This window comes from Brassica rapa, chromosome A06, assembly GCF_000309985.2.
Source record: "Brassica rapa cultivar Chiifu-401-42 chromosome A06, CAAS_Brap_v3.01, whole genome shotgun sequence".
In the NCBI taxonomy this organism is placed as follows: domain Eukaryota; kingdom Viridiplantae; phylum Streptophyta; class Magnoliopsida; order Brassicales; family Brassicaceae; genus Brassica; species Brassica rapa.
The window spans coordinates 3,603,510-3,630,359 of NC_024800.2; the positions used below are offsets into that span (position 1 = coordinate 3,603,510).

General features: G+C 33.7%; 5 protein-coding genes and 1 pseudogene across 6 annotated transcripts; 5 read left to right on the forward strand and 1 right to left on the reverse strand.

The window, feature by feature from the left end:
- Window positions 1-593: 593 nt before the first annotated feature.
- On the forward strand, window positions 594-3,096 carry LOC103871711. The gene is made up of 2 exons (XM_009149987.3): window positions 594-1,940; window positions 2,480-3,096. The coding sequence occupies exons 1-2, from the start codon at window positions 1,311-1,313 to the stop codon at window positions 2,486-2,488; spliced, it is 639 nt and encodes a 212-aa protein (XP_009148235.1). The 5' UTR covers window positions 594-1,310; the 3' UTR covers window positions 2,489-3,096.
- Window positions 2,649-7,436, forward strand: LOC117125971 (annotated as a pseudogene).
- Window positions 6,893-7,393, forward strand: LOC103872176. Its single transcript, XM_009150518.2, has one exon. The coding sequence runs from the start codon at window positions 6,893-6,895 to the stop codon at window positions 7,391-7,393; it is 501 nt and encodes a 166-aa protein (XP_009148766.2).
- Window positions 7,437-7,833: 397 nt separating the features above from the next.
- LOC103871709 (WAT1-related protein At1g09380) lies at window positions 7,834-12,317 on the reverse strand. Its single transcript, XM_009149986.2, has 7 exons — window positions 10,725-12,317; window positions 9,581-9,643; window positions 9,285-9,401; window positions 8,944-9,196; window positions 8,503-8,661; window positions 8,264-8,415; window positions 7,834-8,179 (listed from the first exon to the last, which is right to left on the reverse strand). The coding sequence occupies exons 1-7, from the start codon at window positions 10,904-10,906 to the stop codon at window positions 7,948-7,950; spliced, it is 1,158 nt and encodes a 385-aa protein (XP_009148234.1). The 5' UTR covers window positions 10,907-12,317; the 3' UTR covers window positions 7,834-7,947.
- Window positions 12,318-12,612: 295 nt separating this feature from the next.
- Window positions 12,613-21,782, forward strand: LOC103871715 (GDSL esterase/lipase At1g09390). 2 transcript variants are annotated; one of them, XM_009149991.3, is made up of 6 exons: window positions 12,613-13,198; window positions 13,850-14,041; window positions 14,129-14,295; window positions 14,364-14,628; window positions 17,647-17,880; window positions 21,650-21,782. In XM_009149991.3, exons 1-5 carry the CDS (start codon window positions 12,940-12,942, stop codon window positions 17,877-17,879), a joined length of 1,116 nt encoding a protein of 371 aa, XP_009148239.1. In that variant the 5' UTR covers window positions 12,613-12,939; the 3' UTR covers window position 17,880; window positions 21,650-21,782. The 2 variants fall into 2 exon arrangements, with proteins under 2 accessions (XP_009148239.1, XP_009148237.1); XM_009149989.3 differs by lacking the exon at window positions 21,650-21,782 and having other exon boundaries at window positions 12,616-13,198; window positions 17,647-18,058.
- LOC103871713 (pentatricopeptide repeat-containing protein At1g09410, mitochondrial) lies at window positions 16,473-25,546 on the forward strand. The gene is made up of 2 exons (XM_033273033.1): window positions 16,473-16,484; window positions 23,512-25,546. Exon 2 carries the CDS (start codon window positions 24,601-24,603, stop codon window positions 25,417-25,419), a length of 819 nt encoding a protein of 272 aa, XP_033128924.1. The 5' UTR covers window positions 16,473-16,484; window positions 23,512-24,600; the 3' UTR covers window positions 25,420-25,546.
- Window positions 25,547-26,850: the final 1,304 nt, after the last annotated feature.

Below are 26,850 nucleotides of genomic sequence, written 5' to 3' on the forward strand. Positions count from 1 at the left end.
TCTCGGTTTATATACCAGGCGTAATTATACATTTGTCAATACAAGATGAAATCGGCAGTATATATTAAGTATCAAAATCAAACTTTGATATCATCATCATACTAAAAAGAGAAGTCATGAGGGAGATCATATCACAATTAATATCCAATAACATGTTTTCATCTCACAATTGTTTTTGTCAATTAGGTGTTTTCCTTCATCATGTGCATCAATAAAAAATTAAATGTAAATTATATTTATTGATAGAATTTTGTTAATATTTTAAAGTTTACTATTTTCTTAAAAATATATTAATGTAAAATTTTATCTAATTAAACATAAAATTAAGATAAAAACAAATTCTCTATTTTAAATTATATTTAAGAATAGATATGTACATATTTAAAATTATAATCTTGATAGATTTATATATATATATATATATATAGCTATTTTGGTTAAAATATATTTAATCAACTTGTATAAAATTAAGAAAAATTATTTTGATATAAAACTGTATAATTTTTAAAAAAGTGAAACTAAACAATATTTCTAAATTGTTTAGATATATAAAAGAAACTAATGATACTACAATTAAAAATTTATAAGTTTTTAAAAATTGTAGAAAATTTAAAAATCGTTTTGGGTAATAATTATAATAAATAGAATTAAATAATACTTTAAAATTTATATTATATAATTATATTATTGAATGTTATATTTAGATTTATTTTAATAATGATATATGAGTTGTTAATATATTTTAAATTTTTTACCAAAAGTATAAATTAACATTAAATGTAATTGTCTATGTTACAATTAGTTAAAAGTCATGTCATCATTTTTATTATAAGATACCACATTTTTTTAGTGAAAGTAAATGTAAAGAGGACACATAAGCAATGTTTGTAAAAAAATTAATTTGCTTGATCATCATATATATACGTCATTTCTTTTAATTATTATTACCAAAATTATATCGATTGTTGGAGAATAGTATCATCATCGTCATCATCATAATGTTGCTCTAAATATATACTATTTATTACAGTTATTATTTAATCTAAACTATGGATAACTGTTACAAATTAAAATATGATCGGAGTTCCACATCATCTTCTGAATTTCTTGATCCTTTTTATTTAAGTGGTATAAACCAAAGATATCTAATAAAGGATTATCATAGTAAATCAAACTATAAACTATGTTTAAAAGATTGTTTTCCTACACACAGTTGAACCAGTAATTTTGGAACATTAATTAACAAACTAAGACATAAATCCTCAAGCTTACACAAGTATTTATACATCTTCATTTCTTGGACCTGATGAATGCAAAACAGTTTTCAGATTAAAAGAAATATGAAACTCCCGCGAGGCTTCATAACTATTCTTGCTCTTTATGTTTTTATCCATCACATGGAAGCACTCGAAGTCGGTGGTCCGACACAAGAACTGATCAATAGTATTTGCGCTGAGACTGTAGATTATGAACTTTGCAAAGAAATCATTCACAAACATTTAGACACAAAAACAATGAATCTCTTCGATCTCACACATCTCATATTCCGCATCGCTACTGAACACGCCAGTGATACATATGTTTTCATCGGTAACATCTTGCGTGAACATCCTGATCCTGAGGAGACGACTGGTCTCAACACTTGTCTAACGGCTTACACTGACGAAACCAGTACTTTCTTGAAAGTACGCCATGAGTTTTGTCAGGAAGATTACGAACGTATGATCATAGACATTTTATCCACAAGAAAGATCTTGAAAAGATGCAGGACCGATTTTCAGATTCCTCTGAACAAGAAGAAGCTTTTAATAGAGAAGGGCAGAGTGATGAAAATCTTGATCAACATGTCTGCGGTTTCGGGGTATATGGTGACAAATGGAAATGGTTATTTGCTTAGCTCAGTTGTTACCGAGCCTTGCTTTTTCAATGATGTAGATCAAGTAAGTAATAGATTAATAAGCAGTTTGTAACAGAAAAAAAAAAGAGAGAGTCCAATATAGTATTTGGAAAGATTTGGATTATCTTTGATTTTAATAAGTTTTAGATTATTTAGGTATATTAAAAAAACCTTATTAAAAAACATAAAATTTGGATTTATAAATTTTTATCAACAAACCACCATAAACCATAGCAGATCTCTTAAGATTCACTACTTCAATTATTTTAAATAAAATTAGATTTTATAGTAAAATTTAAAATCATTGATTCCATAACACATAGTTTTAGTATACCCACTAAAATGCATAGCATATATTTTCTATGTTTTTTGGTAAAATATTCTCTGATTTTTATTAACAAAAATGTTCTCTCATTTTTAGTAAACAATAATCGTTCCAAACAATATAAATTGTAAATGTTTGTTAATTTTCATCTCAAAACTCTTTACCAATGCATATAATGGTTTATTGGTTTTTATATTATAGTAAATAGTGTGTTGTCTTTTTAGTTTTTACTCTTTACTTTGTACTTGCTACTCCAGGACTCCTAATGTCTCTCCAATAAACAATAAGTTAAAGCTTCCAAAGTTAGATTCCATGCAAGACCGAACTTCAATCTGCAAACGTTTACGTAGTCAACCAAAATCTTCTTCAGTTAGGTCTTCTTTTGTGTGTTGTTTACAATATATCAAGACATTGACTTAATTTTCTTCTGGTACACTCTATGTATTGTTAAATTAATATATGTACTTATTGATGGAGCGGCATTGACGTGATTTTACAGAAAATTAAGGTTATAAAACATGCAATCAGTTTTGAAAAATGACAAAACGCACATTTAAAAGCTAAACAAATGACCACACGGAATATATGCCCCCACAAATTTTTCTTTTGACCATTGACTGAATCATTAATGAGTTCACTAATATGCCTAATTTTCAAAGATAAAGATGTCGCCGAGTTCATTCTCAAACGATCATAGAATCACAATTCACAAACCAAAAAAACGAATGAAAATGTATCGCATTCTATTGGTACTTTTGGCGATTACACTCGTTTGCTCTGTCGCAGAAGCTCTTCTCGATAAGAATACTCAACAAAGAGTCGACGCAATCTGCAAACAGACAATAGACAACAAATTTTGCAAGGGGATCTTTGCCAAGAAGCTGGTTACGTCTTCCCCAAGCAACAAAGATCTCATGAACGTGACAGTGACAGAAGCTGAAAGAAACTCGGCCAAGACGTATTTCTTCATCAGCACACTCCTTAGAGATGCTGGAGACGAGAGGTCCGGTCTGCAAAAGTGTGCGGACGCTTACGCTATTGTGAACATTGCGTTCACGGATGCTGTATCGTTTTTGGTGTAAAGGACTGCTGTATCGTTCTTTAATAAAGGACTATACGGTGAGATACTCAAACTCACGGGTAAACTTTCCAAGGGTGTTGGTATATGTAAGACAGATTTTAATGTGCCCGGTTATCATATCAATCCGATGGTTGAGAAAAACAGAGAAACAAAGGTCTTAGTGGCGATGGAAGAGATCATTGGTCATATGGTTTCTTCCTAATTTGATTGTTGAAGCTTTGATAGTATAAACAAATGTTTTCAGAAATATTATAAATAATGTATTGTGAAGCTTCTTAATTACAAATATCTACTCGCATACATGTTCATAATTTGATAAATGAGAGTAAAATACACTAGTATTTAATTTGCCACAAGTGATATATGTTATTTTTGTGATTTTGTCCACGCCCGTTCCACACTTAGCCTGCAGATTTCACCATCGGTCGAAGGTCGATGTGTTAACTTTTAGGTAATTGGAACACTTATTTATTGATCCTTTATTATTTTTCTCCGTGATGTTTACTCGCACGGTATCATTTGATTCATAGTTTTTGACATAAGTGATTTACCTTGGTCTGAGAAATGCTTTGCTGCAAAAAAAAAACATATGGATATCTAATTTAGTTGACTCATTATAATTCACTTGAAATTTCAGATTTAATATATCCACTAAAAACATAGCTTCGTTTTCTCAGTTTTTCTAATAAATAATAATTGTTCCAAAAATATAAATTAGAAGTTATAAATTATAAAGGTTTATTAGTTTTCATTGTAAGTCTATTTACCAATGTGTATTATGGTTTTTCATTATATGTTTGACTAAAAGTTCTTAAAATTATATAGTACTAGATATGGACCCGTGTTTGATGTTTTAAGTTTACGAAAAACATAAAAAGAATGAAAAATATTTTTCACATTAGTTTTTGAATTTTTTTTAGTATATACTGGTGTAAGACTTATTTTAGTATAATAATCAATTTTCTTACATAAATTTTGATTAGTATTTCTACTTCAATAATGGTGTTTTAAAATAGTCTATTAATTTTTTTATTTTTTCTATAAATAGTTCACTTTAATTTAATTTTTAATATTATAGTTGATTGAAACATATAGAATTGATGAAAACTATCTATATTATTTATATTGTGTGAGAAAATTCAAAAAAAAATTCAAAATTAATGTTAGACGACATTAATACTTTCAAGATTTTGCACATGACATGCTATCAATAAAAAGACCTCACTCAAGCAAAATAATGTTGGCTTCAAATAATGGTGAGGTTAAAGGGTATGAGACTGCAATTTGGGTAAACAAAGATATAGGTCGCTGCAAAGATCCGCTCTGGTGCTCTACTCGCCCAAATGATCACTTTCCCACTCCTTTTTGATCCCAAATACCTTTAAATACCTCCAAGAACTCCAATGGATAGTTCAACATCTAATATATACTTATGCAATGCAAAAGGGACCTAAAAATGCCTCAATTCTATTCTAAATGATCAAAATGTATAGGAATGAATGATCAAAACAATGTAAATATGCAAGATATAAGACACCAATCAATATGTATTATTGATATTAAGCTAAATATCAAATATATTGCTTGATAAACATCAAATTTGTTTTCCGCTATACCCTACCTTAGCATCAATAGTGTGACTATAACCTCTTTCTATATATCATATATTTTTGATTTTTTTTATATACAATATTTTGTAGAATACTATTGTCAATATGTTTTGTGTCTACTTTAAGAATTCTAAAGTCATGAAGTTGTAGTGACTCTTTGATAGTGAAGCGTACAATTGTCCATGAGAGACCATCTTGCATCTGTTGGTGTGAGATTTATTTTAGGAATAAGAATCTGTTGATTATTGATCTCGATTAGGATTTTTCTGCTTCAGTAATCATGTTGTCTAGGCTAGTTATTAGTTAAATTTTTCCATTGCAAATCTTTTCGATGATTTAAATTCCTTAATAACATGACTGGAACATCTATTTTGAGATCAAGTTAGTGATTTGGAATCCCTGAATAAATTAACATATTTAAAATCTGTAGGATACATAATATTCTGATTTATAACTTATTCTTTGTCGTTATCAATACTATCAGAACTCAAATGTTCCTTTTGCTCACCGTCTAAGCAAATTAACATATAGTTATCCACTTTACCAACCGTTTCATTCCTTATTCGTTGGTGTAAGCATTATTTTTTCGATGAGATAATTCTTCTCTTCAAAAGTAAATTTGAAAATCTTGATATATAGACATTGTAATGCATTCAACAGGAGCTGCATTCTTTTGCAAGAGCAATTTGTTGTCTATCTAAGAAGGTAAATTATGTGAACATCAGTTTAGATGTGTTTAGATGAAAGGACATGCAGAAAAACTCACCTAAATAGAAAAGTCGATTATTCATAAATAATTTGACATTAACTTAACTACAACAATATAACCAATTTATATTGTCGATAAGAACAAAAACATATAAGTATAATAGTCACATTAACTTTTGTACAGCAGCATAACTGCATAACATCTATTTGACTATATGTACAAACGCCAAAGTATAATTGTGACAATAACTAACGTACATCATCATTACAATTATGACAAAAATATCAACATCAGTTTAAGAAGAAACAAAAACATGTGAAGATCAGGAAACCTAGTTATTTCAATCATATTTTACAATGCTAAAAAAAATCATAGTTTACAATTATTTTTTCTTTAGGATTTTAGAAAAAGGAAATTAATATTAAATAAATTATTTTACAAATCTTTTTTTTTGTTTAGGATTTGTAAAAAGGAAATTTTCTAGAAACAGCTACTATTAAATAATTTTTGAAATTAATACTTACTATTAAATATTTTTTTTAATTTGTTTTTATTATCTTAACATATATATTTAATCATGAGAGATTTCAACACATGTCGATATATTAAAAGGAAACCTACTATCATATAATTATTTGCTTAAGATTTTTAAAAAGAAAAATTATTATTAAATAATATTTACAGTTACTTTTTTACAAATTGTTTTTTTTTGTTATTATCTAATTATATATATTTTTAATTAGGAGATAGTTTAACACATGTCACAATCTTGAATATATATTTGCTACATATCACAATCGTGTTAATTAGTAACTTTGAAAACCAAGCTTTATATAATAAGATATATATATATATATATATATATATATATATTTCTCTTAACCTTTTAATTGTTACTCCTTTATTCCTACTTATCTTGTAGAGGTCCACACCTCTGTGGATAAACAATCAGTAAAAGCTTACCAAAGTTAGATTCCATGCAACTCCTTAAACTTCAGTCTATCAAACATTTACGTAGTCAAACAAAATCTTCTTCAGTCTGGTATGCTTCCATATATCACATTGACTATAACTGAAGAAGATTTCGATATCTTTATACTCGCACAAAACTTAGCTAATATACACCCATGAAAAAATTGTTTGACTATTGACTAATTTATTAAGATGCCTAATTTTCATATATAAAGATATCATCGGAATCATTCTCAAACCACCACCGACTCGCAACTCGCAACTCGCAACTCACAAACCGAAAAAAAAACGAATAAAAATGTATCGCATTCTTTTTATATTTTTGGCGATTACACTCGTTTGCTCCATCGCAGAAGCGAACACTCAACAAACAGTCGACGCAATCTGCAAACAGACAATAGACATCAAATTCTGCAATGGGATCCTTGCCAAAGCTACTTCCCCAAGCATGAAAGATCTCTTGAAAGTGACAGTGACAGAAGCTGAAAGAATATCGGCTGACACAGATTCCTTCATCGTCACGATCATTACAAAAGTTGGAAGCGGGCCCGGTCTACAAAAGTGTGCTGAAGCGTACGCTCGGGTGAACGCATCGTTCACGAATGCTGTATCTCTCTTTAACAATGAACGTTACGCTGAGATCAACGGACTCATGGATGAGGTTTCATATGGTGTTGGTATATGTAAGACAGATTTTAATGTGCCCGGTTATAATATCAATCCGATGATTGAGAAAAACAGAGAGACAAATGTTTTAGCGGCCATGGAAAAAATCATTAGTCGTATGGTTACTTCATAATATGATTGTTGAACTTTTGATAATATAAGCAATTTTTTTCAGATATATTATAATGTATTCAGAAGCTTCTTTATTGCAAATCTCTACTCACATACATGTTCAACATTCGATATTTGTACCCCTTGTTTGTACCTCCTCATCGTCTTGCTAGTTGGTTTCCACGCTCGTTCACTTCATTCCTAGGTTCCACTACCGATGGTTAGTGCGTTAATTTTTAGGATTCTAAAATCTTTATTAATGTATAATTAGTACATAATTTTTTTCTTTGGATTTGTTGAATACACGGTATCACAAATCATTATCGATATTTATAAATGGTTTATAGTTTTTGCCATAAGTGTTTATCTTATTTTTGAGATTTTTTTGTAAAGATTTATTCTTTTATTTTTGGTCGATGATTTTATCTTATTTTATTTGTTTTTATAGATCTTATCATCAAATTCAAAATCAACCAGTAAAGTAACTTAAATATGCTTTATAACAAAAAAAGGCATGGATATCCAGTTTAGTTGACTTAATAGCTCATACTTATATGACAAAGAAGCATCAACATTTTAAGGCGATACAAGTCTCGTGGCACCGTTGCCACTACCTGATGCTGCTGCTGCTCCTCCTCCTACCGCAGGCAATCTCGATTCAATATCTTCGTTAACAACAGTTTTGACTTTCTGTTCTTGTTTCACCTTCTTTTGGTTCTCTTCTTCGTCTTGATTCTCATTCATCTCTCTGTCTTTCCCCCACAAAACGCCATACAGCCCAATAACCACAAGTGCTGATCCCATAAACCTAATACACATACATCATCCAAATCATCATCATCCGGTTTTATATATATTAATGTTTATAAAGAGAGAGAGCATAGACACATACGTGCCGGTGTAGAGTTTCTCTTCAAGAAGAGTCCAGCTGAAAACGGCTACAACTACGAGCAGTAATGGGCTGAAGACAGAGACGTAGAGAGGACCTTTTATCTGTATCGCCCATGACATTAAGCAGAACGCTAACGCAGACGCCACCACTCCCTGCGTTTAAAATTAAATATCAAATACATTTACTTAATTAAGATTGTTATCTAACTATCTAAGCATAGTATACGTAAATGGACTTACGGCGTAAAGGGCGGAGATGAGGCGGAGAGGAGAGCTGAGAGACCAATCAGCGAGTTTGTGATCAGAGATCAAAGCGATGCCTCCACATTCGATACTTCCCATCAAACACATTAGAAGTGTGCTCGTGTATGGTGCTGCAAATGTTTCACTCATTTTCGTCTGTAACAAAAAATAAAATTATTCAACCATAATAATCTATATACATTATGATACGTACGCGTTTTAATTTTGACTAGCCTCAACTCATTAAGTTCTACTCAGTTTAATTTTTCAAAAATTTAAAAGATAACTGAAACAAAAAAAAGGTATACAAAAAATAATATAGTGATTCTTAACAAAGAAAGAAAAAGCTTGGCATTAGCCAAATTTAAAATTAGTTCGATTTTAGGTATCTGCTATTTCAGTTGGGTTCAGGTTGTTTTTCCAGATTGAATAAATTACCTGAATAATGAACCAAACGGCCCAAGAAACGGCAGCAGCCATGATCATGAAAGGCCCCAAGAAGAAGTTAGAACCATTGGAATCAGAACCATGGTTAGTGATGTTTTGAGCATATGCCCAATGGATCTTGGACTCTCCGATGCCAATGGTGTGACCATGGTAGAAGGAGAGAACCATGGCTCCGGCCACACATACTACTGTCCCTATCACTTTGGCTTGTCCTGATGCCTTCCTAATCCCTACAGCTTCTTGTCTGAAAATGTTGTTTTGAGTTATAAAAAAAAGTTGCCACTAACGAGTTTAGTATATGATGGACACTTGATTAAGGATATATAGATAACCTGAAGATTGCGGCGAGTAGGAAAGTGACCGCCGGCAAGAGGTTAGTTAAGGCACAAGCAATGGTGGGAGATGAATTTTGAAGTCCTATGAAGTAGAGCACTTGGTTACCGGTCACACTGCGAAGAAAATCAAGATAAACCGTGTTATAAGAACTCTGTTTTCTTAAAATATTGTTTGTTCTGCTAAGTGCTAACTGGTAAGAAGTTATTGAATGTGCTTGTTTAAAATAAGTACTAATAATATAGTTTTCAAAATGAGATTGATGTTGGCAGGCAAAGTGTATATATGTAAATACCCGGTGATAGAGCAGAAGAAGATTTGGACAAGAACCCTTAGTGTGATCTTCGGTCTTGTCTTACTGCACACAAGAAACCATGTACGAAATTTATGTTTTCATTAGTTAATATTCATTATCAATTAATTCGTCTAACATCGAATGTGATAATGAAAACAATGTTTACTCATCGCAATCAGGGTTAAGGGGTTTAAATCAAATTCACATCTTAATTCTAGAACTAATGCTTTGTTTATCTGTTTGTGCTTTCCGTTTAAGAAAGAAACGTGACGCATGGACTGCGTGAGAGTGCGTCACATTTCTCATTTGTTCTCTCGAGAACCGGAAACTATGATGATGTAATTACGTACAATCTCGACAAAATGGCTATGATTGACGATTCTAGATGGCCGGAGACACTTAAAATAACGGCAAATAGTTAGTCATTAACAAATCTAAAGCTTACCATAATACTATGCATATATAGGTTAATCTCCGGAAAATAAAACGATGCCGTGCTAATCTCCTTTTCTTAATTATTATTTAATCAATGGAAATTAATTAGTTTGCCAACTCATTTTAAATGTTGAAAATTAATTAGCTAAAAATTAAAATCCATTCAAACTAACAATATTATTAATTAACTTATTGGAGTAACCTTAAAAGTCTTTGACCAGACAAAAATTTTAAATGTAAGCGATATTTCATGTTAATTAATTAAAACTAGTATTTGTTAAACTTTCGAAAGTAATTAGTTTGGTTGATGCAAGAAAAACGAAGAGGGAAAATCGTTCTACAATCGTTTTGTACTTTCTCAGTTGGACGTAAGACGAACCAGATGTTAACTTCAACCAAAACAAATACTAGAAGAAAATTTTAACTATTGAAATTGCCAACGAAAGTTTAGTTCTATTGCTGATCTTCTTAAAACATAGACTCAATAAGCATGTAAGAAACCTTAATTAATTTGAAGCTCATAAAACTAATAAAACTAAACTTATATTTACAACAATGTTGTCCAAAGAAACAATATGAATTCAACATTTCATGAATGCAATTTTGTTAATCATATAATAATGCATGTCCAAAATCGTTCGTTGACTAAGTCATATGTTTTTTTTTGTAACAAACTGAGTCATATGTTTAGATTCTAATTAGTACGTACCGTTCAAGGAAAAATGCGACGGGAAAGGTGGCGATAGTGGCAAAGATTTGGCGGTAAGCGACAAGAATGAGAGGCTTCATGCCGGATTCCATAGCCATCTTCGACGTTATGTTCATGCCTGCGTAGCCGATTTGCACCAACACCATAGCCAAGGACGGCAACAAGTCTCTCGATTTAACCATCTTCTCTTTTAATATATTCTTCAAAAAATTATGTTTATACTCTATATTTTTTTCTCTTACTATTACTAGTCAATAATTATAGTTCGAGAAACCAAGTTAAGAAAAAGAGAGAGAGAGAGGTGGGTTCTTTAGAGCATTTAATTATTAGTTCCCACAAATATATCTTTCTTTCCATTCGACCTTTATATTTATAGTCGCAAATGTATACATATGTGAATTAAATGTATATATACAAATATACATACAAACAAAACTATATATTACGAGAGAGATGTTTTAAACAGAAAGGTGAGAAACGGTTCGAGAATGAAGTTTACTTGCAACACATGTGCTCTCTTTTAGGGCATAGGACACACGAAACAACGGGTGATTTTGTATCATTTGATATTTATGGCACTTTATTTAACTTTTCTTCTTGTTGATTACTAAAATATCCCAAATTGGCGTTTTCTCAAAAAATAACTGAAAATTAATTGTCTTTCTGAACTATTTTTCGGTTTCCGTTTTATTCATGGGTTTAGGTGGAGCTTGTGAATGAATGGAAGTAGCACGCATGCATGAATGTCTTTCTCAAGCTTCAAGCAACCAATTTGCCTTTGAAAAAAAAAACACGTTTCTGTAATATTGAATCAAGGGTTTGGTTTATCGCTTGATTAACCAAACTGGTTGAATTATTAAAATTAGTATCATGGGTATTTTTAAACCATAAATTCAGAAAGCTGATTGGATTATTTAAATTACAAATATAACTGTGATTATTTGTAAAATTCCAAAAGAAAGAAAAGTAAAATTCATAATTCATAATCACTGAAATTGTATAAATAAAGATCTCATATATGTAGTTAGGGTATTTATTTGAATTTAAAAGTTCTTGTAGAGACTAAAATAACACTTTTAGAATAGAGAAATATAGGTTGTCAAAAAAAAAATAGAGAGAGATATTGGGTTGAATTCTACCTATATAACATTCTAATTTCAATAAAAAAAATTAAAATGGATTGAAGATGGTCTAAAAATATTTTAATAATTTATTATTAGTCAGTAACAAAGAAAAAAATCAGCAACTGCCAAATAATCATAAAAATTAACTTTCTTATGTTTTAATAAATATAAAGAAAAATAACATTGATCCGGGCCAAAAAGATGTATTACAACATATGCATACAAAAAGAAAAAAAAACATATACTAAAATTGTATGTTGTTAAATTCAAGAAAAGTTAACGGTGATTCAGAGTCAGCTGGATAATTGAGTGGTTTATACGAAATGCTTTCTACATTGAGGAGGATTATATATGATTAGTGCTCCATTTGCATGAGTCATACAAGCTAGCGATGACGTCCAAATGATTTTTCGTGCCTCTTTGTTGGCTTCCAATGTAAATTTATTCGATCTCATCTTTTCGTTATTACGTAAAATAGAAACTTTCCGTTTTTTTATTTGGATAATATGAATGCATATGCATATTTACGTAATGAGCTCCAGCTGGAGTGCCCGCCCCTGGGTTCGAGCCTTGGCCACTGCGGAAATTTACATATGGGCTGCAGCATCCGAGACCGAAGACCGTTACACGGTGAGCCACATGGTGACGCCCTGGCAGCGTCCTTGCTCACTTCGGTCTCTAGTCTGGACCACCTCGGTGGGGCCAGGATACTCGGTTAGCAAAAAAATATTTACGTAATGATTAGCATCTCTATGCATAGCGTCAAATACGGTTCATTCTATCATATGTACATTTCGTCGTGGCCCGTGGGTTAAATCTTAGGCTAGTTGATATTAATGGGCCTTAGGTTAAGACCCACATACTTTTTCCAACGATGGGAAACTATATTGTACTCAACAATCTTAATAGAACATGCCTGATCTTAAATAACCCGACTTATATGTGTCAGTGTCAACCACCAACCTACAAATTCTTCAACTTTGTATAAAGGATCGCATTAAAGCTTAGAAAGATAAAGAAGGCCCACACTAAAGGCTTACCATTTAGCTGCAAAGCTCTCAGTGCACACTATCAATCAGCCACTTCTTCAAATGGCTACGCTCTCTCTCCACTCCCATACCTTCTTCCTCCTTAGTCTCCTGCTGGTGATCTTCGTTCTCCGACAACACTTGGCGGTGGCAGGAGGATGCCAGTATCCGCCCGTGATCTTTAACTTCGGAGATTCTAACTCTGACACGGGTGGACTCGCCGCCGGACTCGGTTACACCATTGGTCTCCCGAACGGCCGTTCATTTTTCCGGCGTTCCACTGGTCGACTCTCTGACGGCCGACTCATCATCGATTTCCTTTGTAAGTTGAACTTCTCTTCGCTCTTGTTTGACTCACGTAACTATGCGACGGTTGAGATTAGAGGTAGTTTTAGTCATGCCATACCAACCGTCAGATGAAACGGGTTAAGTTCATAATCAACGGGTGACAACCGCGCTCGAGAATCGATGTCGGTGATCGCGTTACGTGATATCACAAAACGACACAGCTCCTTGAAATGATGAAATCTATTACTAGAAGAGACAAGTGGGGGTCCCATTTCACAACATGGAAGACCAAAGTATCATGGAAATGGGTCCCACTCTTTAGATTCGGCGCTGATCTCCATCTGTTAGGTTGCGTGACTAAAGAGTTAAGAGCGCCGTGCCTGTTGAGTTTTTCTTTGTCCGTATCATATTATTTTAATCTGTTATATACAGAGTTGATTTTTTATTACGATCATAATTAATCGAATGCATAAGTACTTTGTTTATAACGATGTTGAGATTCAAATACTTATTAGAGACTTGGAATAAGACAAATTTAGTCTGCTTTCCTTTGTTTTTACTTTTAAACTTTTCAGTTTTGTTTTGGCTCTTTTTATCTTCTGATGATTGGTGAAGTTATTAAAGTGCAACTTCTATATACAATGTTGATATTTAATGAATGTAACGTTCCATGAAATATTTGCAGGCCAAAGTTTGAATACAAGTCTACTAAACCCATACTTAGACTCATTGGTTGGATCGAAATTTCAAAACGGGGTTAACTTCGCCATCGTTGGATCAACCACTCTTCCTAGATATGTTCCCTTCGTTCTCAACATTCAGCTCATGCAGTTCCTCCACTTTAAATCACGAGCACTCGAGCTTGCTTCCACCTCAGGTATTTCTACATATCTGATACCAACCAACTCTTTATCAATCAACGTAGTATCCACTCATACATTGTAATATTCATTTTGTTTTGTAGATCCTTTGAAAGAAATGATGATAACTGAGAATGGATTCAGAAACGCATTGTACATGATCGATATCGGGCAGAATGATATTGCGGATTCATTTTCCAAAGGCCTTTCTTACTCCCAGGTCGTCAAGCATATTCCAAACGTTATTTCTGAGATCAAGAGTGCTATTAAGGTGAGAACTTTCGCTTATAGAAGTGTGAAATTTTTGGTTCAGTTAAGTAATTGTTGAAAATGTTCCAGACATTGTATGATGAAGGAGGGCGGAAGTTCTGGGTTCACAATACAGGACCTTTAGGTTGTCTGCCTCAGAAACTTACAATGGTTCATAGCGAAGCTTTAGATAAGCACGGTTGTCTATCGAGTTATAACTCAGCAGCTAAGCTGTTCAACGAAGGGTTGGATCATATGTGTCGAGAAATGAGAACCGAGCTGAGAGATGCGGACATAGTCTATGTCGACATTTATACTATCAAGTATGATCTCATCGCAAACTCTACTAATCACGGTAAGTTTTTAAGCATATACTATCCCTCTGTTATTAAAAGAATAATTTTTATGTGTGTTTTAAACATACTAGAGATTTTTTCTGCGCTTCGCGCGGATTGTGTCTTATAAATTTATTTTATTTATAATATTATTTGTCGGTTTTTTATTTTACATTAACTTCTTATTTTTTCAATGTTATTTTTTCTTAATTTAAATTTATATGTTTATAATTTTTCATTTTTCTTGTTGTAGATGAAGAATTATATTTTTTATTGATGGTTTTTTGTATGTGATATAAACTTTTTGATATTTTAAAATAATGTTATATATAGTATGATTAACACATTAAAGAAGAGAAACATATTCATGCACATTTTACACAGGTTTTATATGCATAATTTTAAACATTATATATGTATATATTATAAGTTTGAAACATGTAAATGTTTTCTGAAGCTAAATACTTGTTCTGAGTTTACATAACTTATCGAAAGTTTTATCCCTTTTTAAATTCAAATCACAGAAAAAAATATCAAAAAGTCAGTATAGATGGGTTTTTTGGGCTTTTAAATCAACACTGAAAATTTACATGAATCAGATAACAACCGTTTTATAAACAACTGGATAAAATTTGACCGAGCCAAAGATTTTCACACAATATGTTCTTTCTTCTTCAAATTGCGAAGAGCCTATAGGCACAAGAAAAAAAATCATAATTTTTGTTTTCACTTATATAACATTTTTTCTCCTTTACACACGGAGTTTATTACACTGTTATAAGCAATGAAAAACTCTATTCATATAAGATTCACTATGCATTTTGACAAAGAAGAATTTTAGCCATCTTTAGTTTCAGAATGGACCAACTTCAGTCATATACACTATATTTTCTCTATGATTCAAATCTTATGATTTTAATATATGTGCAGATTTTCATATGAAAAAGCACGCACGTCATCTATCATTCAACCTATTACTTTTTTCCTACGTTGCACGGAAGCTTCATCGGACGTCCGCTTCCCGCTTCGGAACCGGAATCGGAATCGGAACCTTGTGGAAGCTTACGGAATCTCGCTTCCAAAACGCTTCTAAAATATTCTCTTTAAAAACATATTGGAAGCTTACGATTCCGTTTTGGAATCACGCTTCCATTTTTTTTTTTAAACACAATGTCTTATATCAATAAGAATATAAAATTATAGTTTTTAATTTATATATAATCCAAATTTTAATAGTATTGAATAGAGAGAATAGAAATATACAAATATTAAAACTAATACTATAAATTATCTTTATGCATTGAGGTTTTTATTAAAGATAAATCATATATTCAAATATATTATGTCAATTAATTATAAAGAATTACAAAAATATAATATTATTTATTTTATTTAATTTATGTGTATTTTCACAGTTTAAATATGAAGTTATTTCAAAATTATTATAAATGAATAAATGCTTTATTTTAAATTTAAATCATATAATTTTTAGTTTTAGATTTTTAAAAATAATCTTACATATGTATATATATTCCAATTTTTAATTTTTAGTCTTACATATATATATATATATATATATGGATACGCTTCCAACACGTATCCGCTTCCTAATTTTTTAAAAAATCTCGCTTCTGCGCTTCCATACGCTTCCGCTTCCACGTACCCGCTTCCGTTTCCATGTAACATAGCTTTTTTCAAAGTAAATACTATAATCCTCATTTGGTTAGCTCCACAAATTAATCTCTTTGGATCAGTTTACTAAAAAATATAGATATTAATGTTAGAAAAGAATATAAACACTATCAACAACAAATATTGGCACAAGTTTAGATTTGCTGCTGAAGTTTGGATTTCTTCTCCGGCTGATCTACACTCTGTTGCAGCCTGGATCAATCAACCTCGCGTCAATGCAGATACGCATGCTACTCCAGTCATCAAGCTCTACTTTCAGTCAGCCATCTACCTGTTGTGGAAAGAGCGTAATGCTCGTGTGTTCACAGCTGTTTCCTCACCTTTATCAGTCATCCTTGCCTCTCTCGACCGTATGATGCGTGACTGTCTCCTCTCTTACCCGGCAAGTTCTTCTTTCTCTTCTTCTCTACTTCTTTTTATCTTTCTTGTATAAGACTTCCTTAAGGCTTTTTTTACCTTGAATTGTTGTTGGTTGTTTTTGTTTCCTTGCTGTAATAAGTTGTTTAAAAACAATAGTGTAACCTTTCAAAAATTGATAATCTTAGCATCTTACCAAAAAAACAACAAATATTGATTTATTTATGTGAATATGTATTTTATTTTAAATCATTATAGTGGACGAAGAAAGCACCATAATTTGTACAACAAATTTTCTTAGATTCACGTCATGATACTCACCATTTTATCATTTTAATTACATAATTTTACATGAGCTTCTTCACCTTCTCCGATTATTTTCTCTTTATTTATAACTACAATATAAAGTTATAAACTATATATATTATAAATTAATAATTTATTTACCCTTAAAGTTTAACGATTAAAAATAGAACATAATTCAATATAGATATATGATTCTATTAATAAATTAGTAGTTACAAATTTGAAATTTCTAGAAATATCAAAAGTTGTATGTTAGTTAATTATCTTATAAATGACATTTATTTCTAATTCTTTTTGGATGAGAATATTTTGGCTGAGGTGGATAGTCTCAAAAGCTTTGAATTTAGTCCCTTTTATATAGTAGGATTAAGAGAACATAATAAAATTTTTATTTTTTTATTTACTAATTTTCCTTAATTTTAAACCAATAATGTTTTAAAAGTACAAAGTTTACGGTTCATTATTATTATTATTTTTTTTTTGTAAACAAGGCTACGGTTCATTATTATTTAACTAATAAAAATTGCATTATTATTTTTTCAAATACATCTTTATGAAATAAAATTTTATTTTAAAACATTTATCTTTTAGGAACCTAGATAGTACATATTAGTAAATAAATAAATACCATTAGTGTATGGTTACGCTGTTTATGTAATCTTAGTTCATTCATATATGTGCAGGCTTTGAGAAACCGTTAATGGCGTGTTGCGGATACGGAGGGCCTCCTTATAACTACAACGTGAACATAACGTGTGGCCACGGTGGCTCTAACAGCTGCGATGAAGGTTCTCGGTTTATAAGCTGGGACGGGATACATTACACCGAGACAGCTAACGCCATTGTAGCCATGAAAGTATTGTCCATGCAATACTCCTCGCCACCAACTCCGTTTCATTTCTTCTGCAGCCGCTGAGATTATACATCTAATTGTGAATTTAAAAAAATTGCACTAAAGAGAAAGGAGATGTGTGCTTCTACGGTTCTACCAAATGTCATTTTAAAAGACTTGTAATTGTTCTGGTTCTCTGTTTTCGAAAAGTCCAAATATATGTCAAGAAAATTACAATTGCTATAAAAACGTTTCACCCCCTAGCTAGATCCAACGTTGACTTCAGGCATAGGCGTTTTGGGTATCTCGGCAAATTTTTAGTTTGGATTGGCTTGGGTAGTTTGGGTTCAGATCGGTTCATATAGTAAAACTAGAAACCATCTAATATCTTGAAATTTTTTTTTCTCATTTAGTTTTAGTTGCAATTTGGTTATTTCGGATAATTAAGATATTTCAAGAAAAATATCAGATATTCTGTATAAAGTATTATATAATTACGATGATTCAAGTAAAAACTTAAAATAATTTAGAATATTTTGGATTTTGTTTGGATAATTTCAAGTCTTCAACAATTTTTGAAATTTTGGATTTTTTAATACTTTTGCATATTTTTGATAGATTTTAAATATATAACTAACATTTTTGATTTTCGGTTGTTTCAGGCTTTCAGTTTTTTCTTGCCCATGCCTTGTTGCTCTCATTTGCTCTCAAAATATTACTTTAGATTTTCTTTCCACTGCGTATATTCTCTTTCCTTATTTTTCGGTCAAATTAATGCGTATATTCTCTTTCCATGTTCATCAAATCTTGTTTTGAGTATTGTTCTGCAAGATTACTAAAACTCGAGCAGTATGTATTTGGATAAAAGGATATATAGCGCTGCTTTGAGTGATAGTGTCATCTCAGAACCACTCTTTTCTCATCGGTGTGTTTCATTTTGAGATTCCGAGTATGAAGGCACAGTTACTCCTACGTAGAGCGTTTTGCTCAAGCGTCACTCCCAGTGCAAACGCTAAAATTACTCATCCCTCACGTACCAGCCAGATTCATGAAGCCAGGAAGCTTTTCGATTCATGTGACTCTAACTCAGTCTCTTCCTGGAACTCCATGGTGTCTGAGCATTTCACAAACCGCATGCCTCGCGAGGCACAGCTTCTCTTCGACCAGATAGGCGAGAGAAACATCACCTCTTGGAACGGGTTGGTGTCCGGGTATATGAATAACGGAGAGATGGAGGAAGCTAAGAAAGTGTTTGACGAGATGCCTAAGAAGAATGAGGTACTTTGGACTATCACCATTGAAGGTTACCTCTGCTTGACGGCGCACTACGTCGATGATGATTGGAATCTGCAAGCTAAGATATTGGCTTTCGTTGCTTTTCCTCCCCCTCATACTGGAATAGCCATTGCAATGAAGCTGGTTGAGCTGCTCAAGGAGTGGGGACTGGAAAAGAAGGTCTTTTGTCTCACTGTCGACAACGCTTCTTCGAACGATTCCATGCAGAGTATTCTGAAGAAACAGCTGCACAAAGATCTGGTCTGTGGTGGAGAATTTTTCCATGTTAGATGCTCAGCACATATCTTGAATCTGATCGTCCAAGATGGCTTAGCAGTGATAGGAGGAGCTCTGCAAAAAATCAGGGAGAGTGTTAAGTTCGTTAGAGGATCAGAAAGTAGGGAAATAATGTTTAAAAGCTGTGTTGAAACAGTGGGAGTTGAGGATGATGAAGGAGGTCTGGTCTTAGATGTAAGCACACGCTGGAATTCTACTTTCCTCATGCTTTCTAGAGCTTTAAAGTTCAGAAATGCACTAAGTCACTTGGCAGATGTAGAAGAAAGTTATGTGAGTTTTCCCTCTTATTCTGAGTGGAGGAGAGTGGAAATGTTATCTGAGCTTTTGAAACCATTTTCGGAGATTACTGATTTGATTTCGGGTTCCTCATACCCAACATCAAATTTGTATTTCAATGAAATTTGGATGATTGAGTGTTGGTTGAGAGCTCATGCAAATTCTTCTGATCAAGTTATCTGTGAAATGGTGAAGTCTATGAAGCTTAAGTTCGACAAATACTGGGATGAGTACAGCGACATCCTTGCAATTGCTGCAGTCTTGGATCCAAGACTGAAATTTGAGATTTTAGAATATTGTTTCTCAGTTTTGGATCAGTCTACTTGTAAGAGAAGGTTGGCTAATGTTCGTTCAAAGATCTATAAGTTGTTTGGAGCTTACAAGAAAAACCAGAGAAACAGTAGTGCTGCAACAACTTCACAAGGAGAAACACACGATGTTCCAGCCGGTTATGGGGTAAGTTATCAATTTCTGTAGTTATTTGTGACAAGTGTTGTGAATTTCTGATATTAAATCACTGATGTTTAACCTGTTTCAGGGATTCTACGCCTTCTTTTCTCAGAAAGCTGTTGGCAGTGGCAAGTCTGCTCTCGACATATATCTGGATGAGCCATTGCTTGACTACGCCGCTCACAAGAAACTAAATGTGTTACATTACTGGAGAGACAATTCGGCTCGGTTCAGAGAGTTAGCAACAATGGCACGAGAGGTTTTGAGTATACCCATAACAACTGTGGCTTCAGAATCTTCATTTAGCATAGGTAGTAGAGTGCTCAACAAGTATAGGAGTTGTCTTCTACCCACTAATGTCCAAGCCTTGGTCTGTACTAGAAACTGGTTAAAAGGGTTTCCAGCAATGGGTTAGTATAAACAATTGCTTCATATAAACAATTGCTTCATATAATCAATTGCTTCATGCGACTATTTTTTTTGGCAGGTGATGAGAAGACAGAAGAGGAGAAAGAGGAAGAAGAGAAAGAGAAGGAAAAAGAGGAAGAGAGTGGAGAGTCCACAGACTTGACTAGAGATAGTGGAGAGAAGGTACTATCTTGTGCTTGTTATGGATAAGATATTGAAATGCCTTGAGTTTGAGTTTGTATGTTGATGAATCTTGTTTCTCGATTTTCAGGCATAGCGGAATAACAACTGAGATGATGGATGGAAGTTACAACAACCGTTAGAGATATTCAGGTTCATGAGCTCCATTTTTAACTTTTGTTTACATACAAGTTATGAGGCTTGAGTTGAAGACTTGCTTCAGGTTCACACTGAGCTTTTATTCTTTTGCTTGTGTTGATAAGTTTAGTTGTAGACTAGTATACCTGAAAAGATAAGAGCACAGTTGGTAAGTTTAAGTGGTCAATGTTTCTCTGTAGGCTGAGAATCAAAAAATAAAAATGTTTCATATTTCAGAAACGAGTTAGAGATATTCAGATTTCATGAGCTCCTTTTTTAACTTTTATCTACATACAACAATCATATGCTTTCATGTGTCTTCTTTTGTGTTAAACATGTGTTGCTTTAGTAGCTTGAACCGTAGGTGTTGAACCTTCTTTTTTTCCTTTTTGCAGGCTGAGGACAAGTAGAGAAGCTGGAAGCTGAGAAGAAGTGAATCAATAAATCAGAGAGTTATATTTTTTTTTTACATAAAACAGAGCTATCAAAACCTTAAAATTGTATCCACATATTTTACATCATATTTGTATTAGAGGTGAACAAATACAAATTAAACATTCAGCGGATTTGAGAGATAATTTTTTTTACATTAAATTGGGCTTAAACAGAATTGCTAATCATGGGAAAGCTTGGGTTGGCCATATGGGTGTTGGGTTAAGTTGGGTGTGGACTAGATAGGGTGTGGGCTAGATGTGGGTGTGGGTGTCTTGAGACCAGGAAAAACAAATACCCATTGGGCATACCCATTTGGGTGTGGTCCAACCCAACTGACACCCCTATGCAATACTCCTCGCCACCAACTCCGTTTCATTTCTTCTGCAGCCGCTGAGATTATACATCTAATTGTGAATTTAAAAAAATTGCACTAAAGAGAAAGGAGATGTGTGCTTCTACGGTTCTACCAAATGTCATTTTAAAAGACTTGTAATTGTTCTGGTTCTCTGTTTTCGAAAAGTCCAAATATATGTCAAGAAAACTACAATTGCTTATAAAAACGTAGATCCAACGTTGACTTCATGCATAGGCGTTTTGGGTATCTCGGTAAATTTTTAGTTTGGATTGGCTTGGGTTGTTTGGGTTCAGATCGGTTCATATAGTAAAATTAGAAACCATCTAATATCTTGAATTTTTTTTCTCATTTAGTTTTAGTTGCAATTTGGTTATTTCGGATAATTAAGATATTTCAAGTAAAATATCGGATATTCTGTATAAAGTATCATATAATTACGATGATTCAGGTAAAAATAATAATTTAGAATATTTTGGATTTTTTTTGGATAATTTCAAGTCTTCAATAATTTTTGAAATTTTGGATTTTTTTAAGACTTTTGCATATTTTTGATAGATTTTAAATATATAACTAACATTTTTGATTTTCGGTTGTTTCAAGCCCCTGACTGATTCTACCATAGAGGCCAACGATAAACAACTCTAAGATCCTTTTTCAAACCTGCTCCCATTTCGATTTCTGATACTATCGGAGTGAATACAGGATCTAATAAAGAGTATAGGGTAAAAGAACGAATGGCTCTTGTAGAATTCCAAAAAAACTTTCAGTTATTTTTTTGTCCAGGCCTTGTTGCTCTCATTTGCTTTCAAAATATTACTTTAGATTTTCTTTCCACTGCGTATATTCTCTTTCCTTATTTTTCGGTCAAATTAATGCGTATATATATATATATATATATTTTTTTTTTGAAAAGACGGTTACATAGTAGGCTATGACTGAAGTCATACAGTTTCAAAAGAAGATTGTAACATGCAATAAACATAGTTAAACAAGAGACTACCAAAGCATTACTTTAGTTGACTTTAGAGAGGGGTAAATGTCGCTTCTACCGTAGTTTCCCACGGTTTCCACGTCCTCTATTTCCTCGCCCGCGAGACGAGGATTGCAATTGCCATTCCATACCTTTTGCCAAGGGTTTAACAGGTCTTTCACGAATGAGTCTTTTCCCCAAAGGTGTCAAAATGTCTATTGGACCAGAACTTTCATCCAAATCCAATTGATATTCTTCTTCTCCTTCTAAGGAAGTTAAAGAGGCAAACTGATTTGAGCCCAAATCAATCTCCTGCATTCTGATACTTTCCTTGCTAACCTCGGTTGAGGTTTGAGTGATGGAAGACTCTATATGTTGCTTTGTTGGGGCAGACTCCGTAGGGGAAGACTCAATTGTTTCATTGACACAAATAACTGTTGGTGACTCGTACAAGTTCTCTAGCACTGAAACAGTAGCTAAAGAAACCAGATCATCCACATCAGTAGAATTAATCTTGTCGATCACCTCATCACAAATGCAAGATGTATCTTCTTTTGGTGTAGCTGGCTTATCTGAAACAGGAGCATGCAAAATATATTGCTGAGAGTTAGATGCTTGTACCGTTGCCATTGACATAGCTTCTTTAATTTGAGAAGGGATTGGAATATCTGAAAGTGTTGCATCTCTTTTAGCCACAGCAGCTTCCTGCGATGTTTCTGAAGAGACCTCAATGACCTTCTGAATATTCATTTCGGGTGGTGAAGCATCAGCAGATGCAAAGACATGGGAAACTACTGAATCCTTTCTCTTAGTAGCTGGTGTAGCTGCCTTAAGACCAGAAATAGACAAACATCTCCTTGATTTATGACCAATCTGACCACATCTCACAGGATGTAGGAAGCCAAGAGTATTCCACATCAACCAAAGAAAAGTTCCCTTGCTTATCCCAAGCAGCAACTTTCTGTGGGAAAGGTTTATCTAACTCAACTTCCACCATAATCTTAGCTTCTCCTATCATAGTTGGATCTAACCACGGTTTGTAAGATAACATTGGTTCTCCTACTCCTGAAGCAATCCATTCGATTCCTAGGATGGAATATAGAGTGCTGGGGATGTTTTTGAGCGTGACCCAAATCGGAATTGATGAAATTTCAGGAAGGGTTAAAGTTTCCGAAGAAGCCCAAGGAGCAACAAACATGAGGCAATCATCCACATGCCATAAACTACGCTGGAGAACAAATTTTCTAGTAGATTCATCTGGGATGTGGAAGATATAAGAGAATTCACTAATCTTCCTGACGAAAATCTCACATTTTCTACCCCAAATCTTATTCAGAACAGCATACACTAACCCACCAGATGGTACCAGACAGCGGTAAAACTGTCCTATCACATATTCCCTATGGTTTTGTAAACCATGGAGTAGTACATGATCCGGAATATTTACCTTAGGAGTGCCATCCTCCATTTATTCGGGTACTGTCACGCGATGGAGATTCCTTGTTTGTGGGTTCATTCGAGCAGCCCAAGGAAACCGGGTCTTATCAGTAGGAAGCTTTACTCTTTGAGTCGAGGAAGAATCAACTCGTTTCGTTTGTTGCATAGCCTTTGTTCTGTCTACGGAAGACTGATTCTTCTTCCTACCTATATCCCTGGTTGAAAGAGCAGAGCTGGCCATTCAGAGTTTTCCGCTGCAGGGCTATCAGAAAACAAAGTTGAACTTTCTGTAGCTCCAGTTATTAACAGCGGTTTAGTCCAAGCTCCTTGGAGCTGAGGCTAAGGCAAAGCAGGACCCGCGAGCACAGAAGAAGTAGCTTTTGAAATCGTGTGGCCCACCTCCGTTAATGCGTATATTCTCTTTCCATGTTCATCAAATCTTGTTTTGAGTATTGTTCTGCAAGATTACTAAAACTCGAGCAGTATGTATTTGGATAAAAGGATACATAGCGCTGCTTTGAGTGATAGTGTCATCTCAGAACCACTCTTTTCTCATCGGTGTGTTTCATTTTGAGATTCCGAGTATGAAGGCACAGTTACTCCTACGTAGAGCGTTTTGCTCAAGCGTCACTCCCAGTGCAAACGCTAAAATTACTCATCCCTCACGTACCAGCCAGATTCATGAAGCCAGGAAGCTTTTCGATTCATGTGACTCTAACTCAGTCTCTTCCTGGAACTCCATGGTGTCTGAGCATTTCACAAACCGCATGCCTCGCGGGGCACAGCTTCTCTTCGACCAGATAGGCGAGAGAAACATCACCTCTTGGAACGGGTTGGTGTCCGGGTATATGAATAACGGAGAGATGGAGGAAGCTAAGAAAGTGTTTGACGAGATGCCTAAGAAGAATGAGGTACTTTGGACTATGCTTCAAGACAGGAGAAACGATGATGCATCTCAAGGTAGGAGGTGTGGTGATGTTTCAGAACTGAGTAAAGGTATAAGAAAGTCAACAGGTTGTAGCTGGACTGAAGTTGGAGATAAGGCTCACACGTTCGCTATGGGAGATATCCATCAAGAGCAAGAAGCGATTGTGAAGTTTCTGGATGAATGGGATGTGTTATTGAGAGAAGATGGGTATAATCCTGATTGCGATGCAGAGGAGGGAGAGAGAGTTGATAGCCTGAGTGGGAGATATCATAGCGAGAGACTCGCGGTGGCTTATGGTCTCTTGAAGCTACCAGAAGGAGTACCCCTCCGCATCATGAAAAACCTTAGAGTTTGTAAAGATTGCCATGCAGCTATCAACCTAATCTCTAAGGTGAAAGAGAAGGATATCATTTTAAGAGATGCAAAGAGATTACGGGGCTGTTTGTTTCACCATTTGTCATCTCCATCCAAATGATTCATTTGTATGATCTATTCAAATGATCCATTCAGATTTTTGTGATTGTTTGTTTGTTCATCCACATGGTTCATCTAGATGAATCATCTAAATGGATTTTATGTTTGTTTTTTTATTTTCATTTCCATTCAAATGAGTTTAGTAAACAAATCACCAAAATACCCTTGTATTGGTTTAATCATATGTTTGATATTAATTTTAACTATAGTACATTTAATTATTGAGTTTAATATATTTACATTAGAATTATTTCAAAATTAACGTTCCTTTTTGCGGTTTGGGCGGAAAAATTTTTTTTTTGGTTTTAGCGAGAAAGCACATTTTTCGGTTATGGCGGAAAAACACAATTTTTTCGGTTCTGGCGGGAAAACGAGATTTTTTTGTTTTGGCAAGAAAACACGTTTTTTGCGGTTTTGGCGGAAAATGACGTTTTTGGCGGAAAAACGCGTTTTTTTGCGGTTTTGAAGGGAAACACGTTTTTGCGATTTTCGCGGGAAAACGGAATTTTTCGGTTTTGGCGAGAAAACGAGATCTTTCGTTATTGGTGGGAAAACGCGTTTTGCGGTTTTGGCGAAAAAATATATTTTTGCGGTTTTGGCGGGAAAACGCGTTTTTGCCGTTTTAGCAGAAAAACACATTTTTGCGGTTTTGGCGGGAAAACGCGTTTTTTGCGGTTTTGGCGGGAAAACGCGTTTTTGCTGTTTTAGCAGAAAAACACATTTTTGCGGTTTTGGCAGGAAAACACGTTTTTGCGGTTTTGGCAGGGAAACACGTTTTTGCGGTTTTAGCGGAAAAACACGTTTTTGCGGTTTTGGCAGGGAAACACGTTTTTGCGGTTTTGGCGGGAAAATACGTTTTTGGCAGGAAAACGCGTTTTTGCGGTTTTGGCGGGGAAATACGTTTTTGGCGGAAAAACGCGTTTTTGCAGTTTTGGTCGGAAAAACGAGATTTTTCGGTTTTGGTGGGAAAACGAGATTTTTCGGTTTTGGTGGAAAAATACGTTTTTTGCAGTTTTGACGGGAAAACGTGTTTTTGCAATTTTGGCGGGAAATTACGTTTTTGGGGTTTTGGCGTGAAAAAATAGTTTTTAGGTTTTCGCGGAAAAACGTGTTTTTGTAGTTTTGTCAGTTTTCGTATGTGACAAAAATGATATTATGTTTAGGTTTGTAATCTGTGAATTACATTAGGGGCATAATAGACATTATACCATTTTGAATGAACCATCTCCATTCAAATGATCCAAATTGGTTCAGCTGAATGGACTTTAAAATTAAGCCTAAATTTCCAAAAGTCATCCAGATGATCCATCTGAATGAGTTGCACTTTTAGTGTCTAAACAAACAAAACTCTCATCTTCATCCAAATGACTCATTCAAATGGAGAAACAAACAGGCCCTACATCACTTCAAGAACGGGGAGTGTTCATGCAAA

Bases quoted from the DNA above. Each gene is read 5' to 3' on its own strand.
- LOC103871711 (XM_009149987.3), top strand. From the start codon at position 1,311: ATGCAAAACAGTTTTCAGATTAAAAGAAATATGAAACTCCCGCGAGGC.
- LOC103872176 (XM_009150518.2), top strand. From the start codon at position 6,893: ATGTATCGCATTCTTTTTATATTTTTGGCGATTACACTCGTTTGCTCC.
- LOC103871709 (XM_009149986.2), bottom strand. From the start codon at position 10,906: ATGGTTAAATCGAGAGACTTGTTGCCGTCCTTGGCTATGGTGTTGGTG. The intron at 8,662-8,943 runs GTAATTTATTCA...TTTTTGTTACAG, and splicing joins CCGTTTGGTTCATTATTCAG to ACGAAAATGAGTGAAACATT. The intron at 8,180-8,263 runs GTATGTGTCTAT...TATGTGTATTAG, and splicing joins GAGAAACTCTACACCGGCAC to GTTTATGGGATCAGCACTTG.
- LOC103871715 (XM_009149991.3), top strand. From the start codon at position 12,940: ATGGCTACGCTCTCTCTCCACTCCCATACCTTCTTCCTCCTTAGTCTC. The intron at 13,199-13,849 runs GTAAGTTGAACT...AAATATTTGCAG, and splicing joins ACTCATCATCGATTTCCTTT to GCCAAAGTTTGAATACAAGT. The intron at 14,042-14,128 runs GTATTTCTACAT...TTTGTTTTGTAG, and splicing joins CGAGCTTGCTTCCACCTCAG to ATCCTTTGAAAGAAATGATG.
- LOC103871713 (XM_033273033.1), top strand. From the start codon at position 24,601: ATGAAGGCACAGTTACTCCTACGTAGAGCGTTTTGCTCAAGCGTCACT.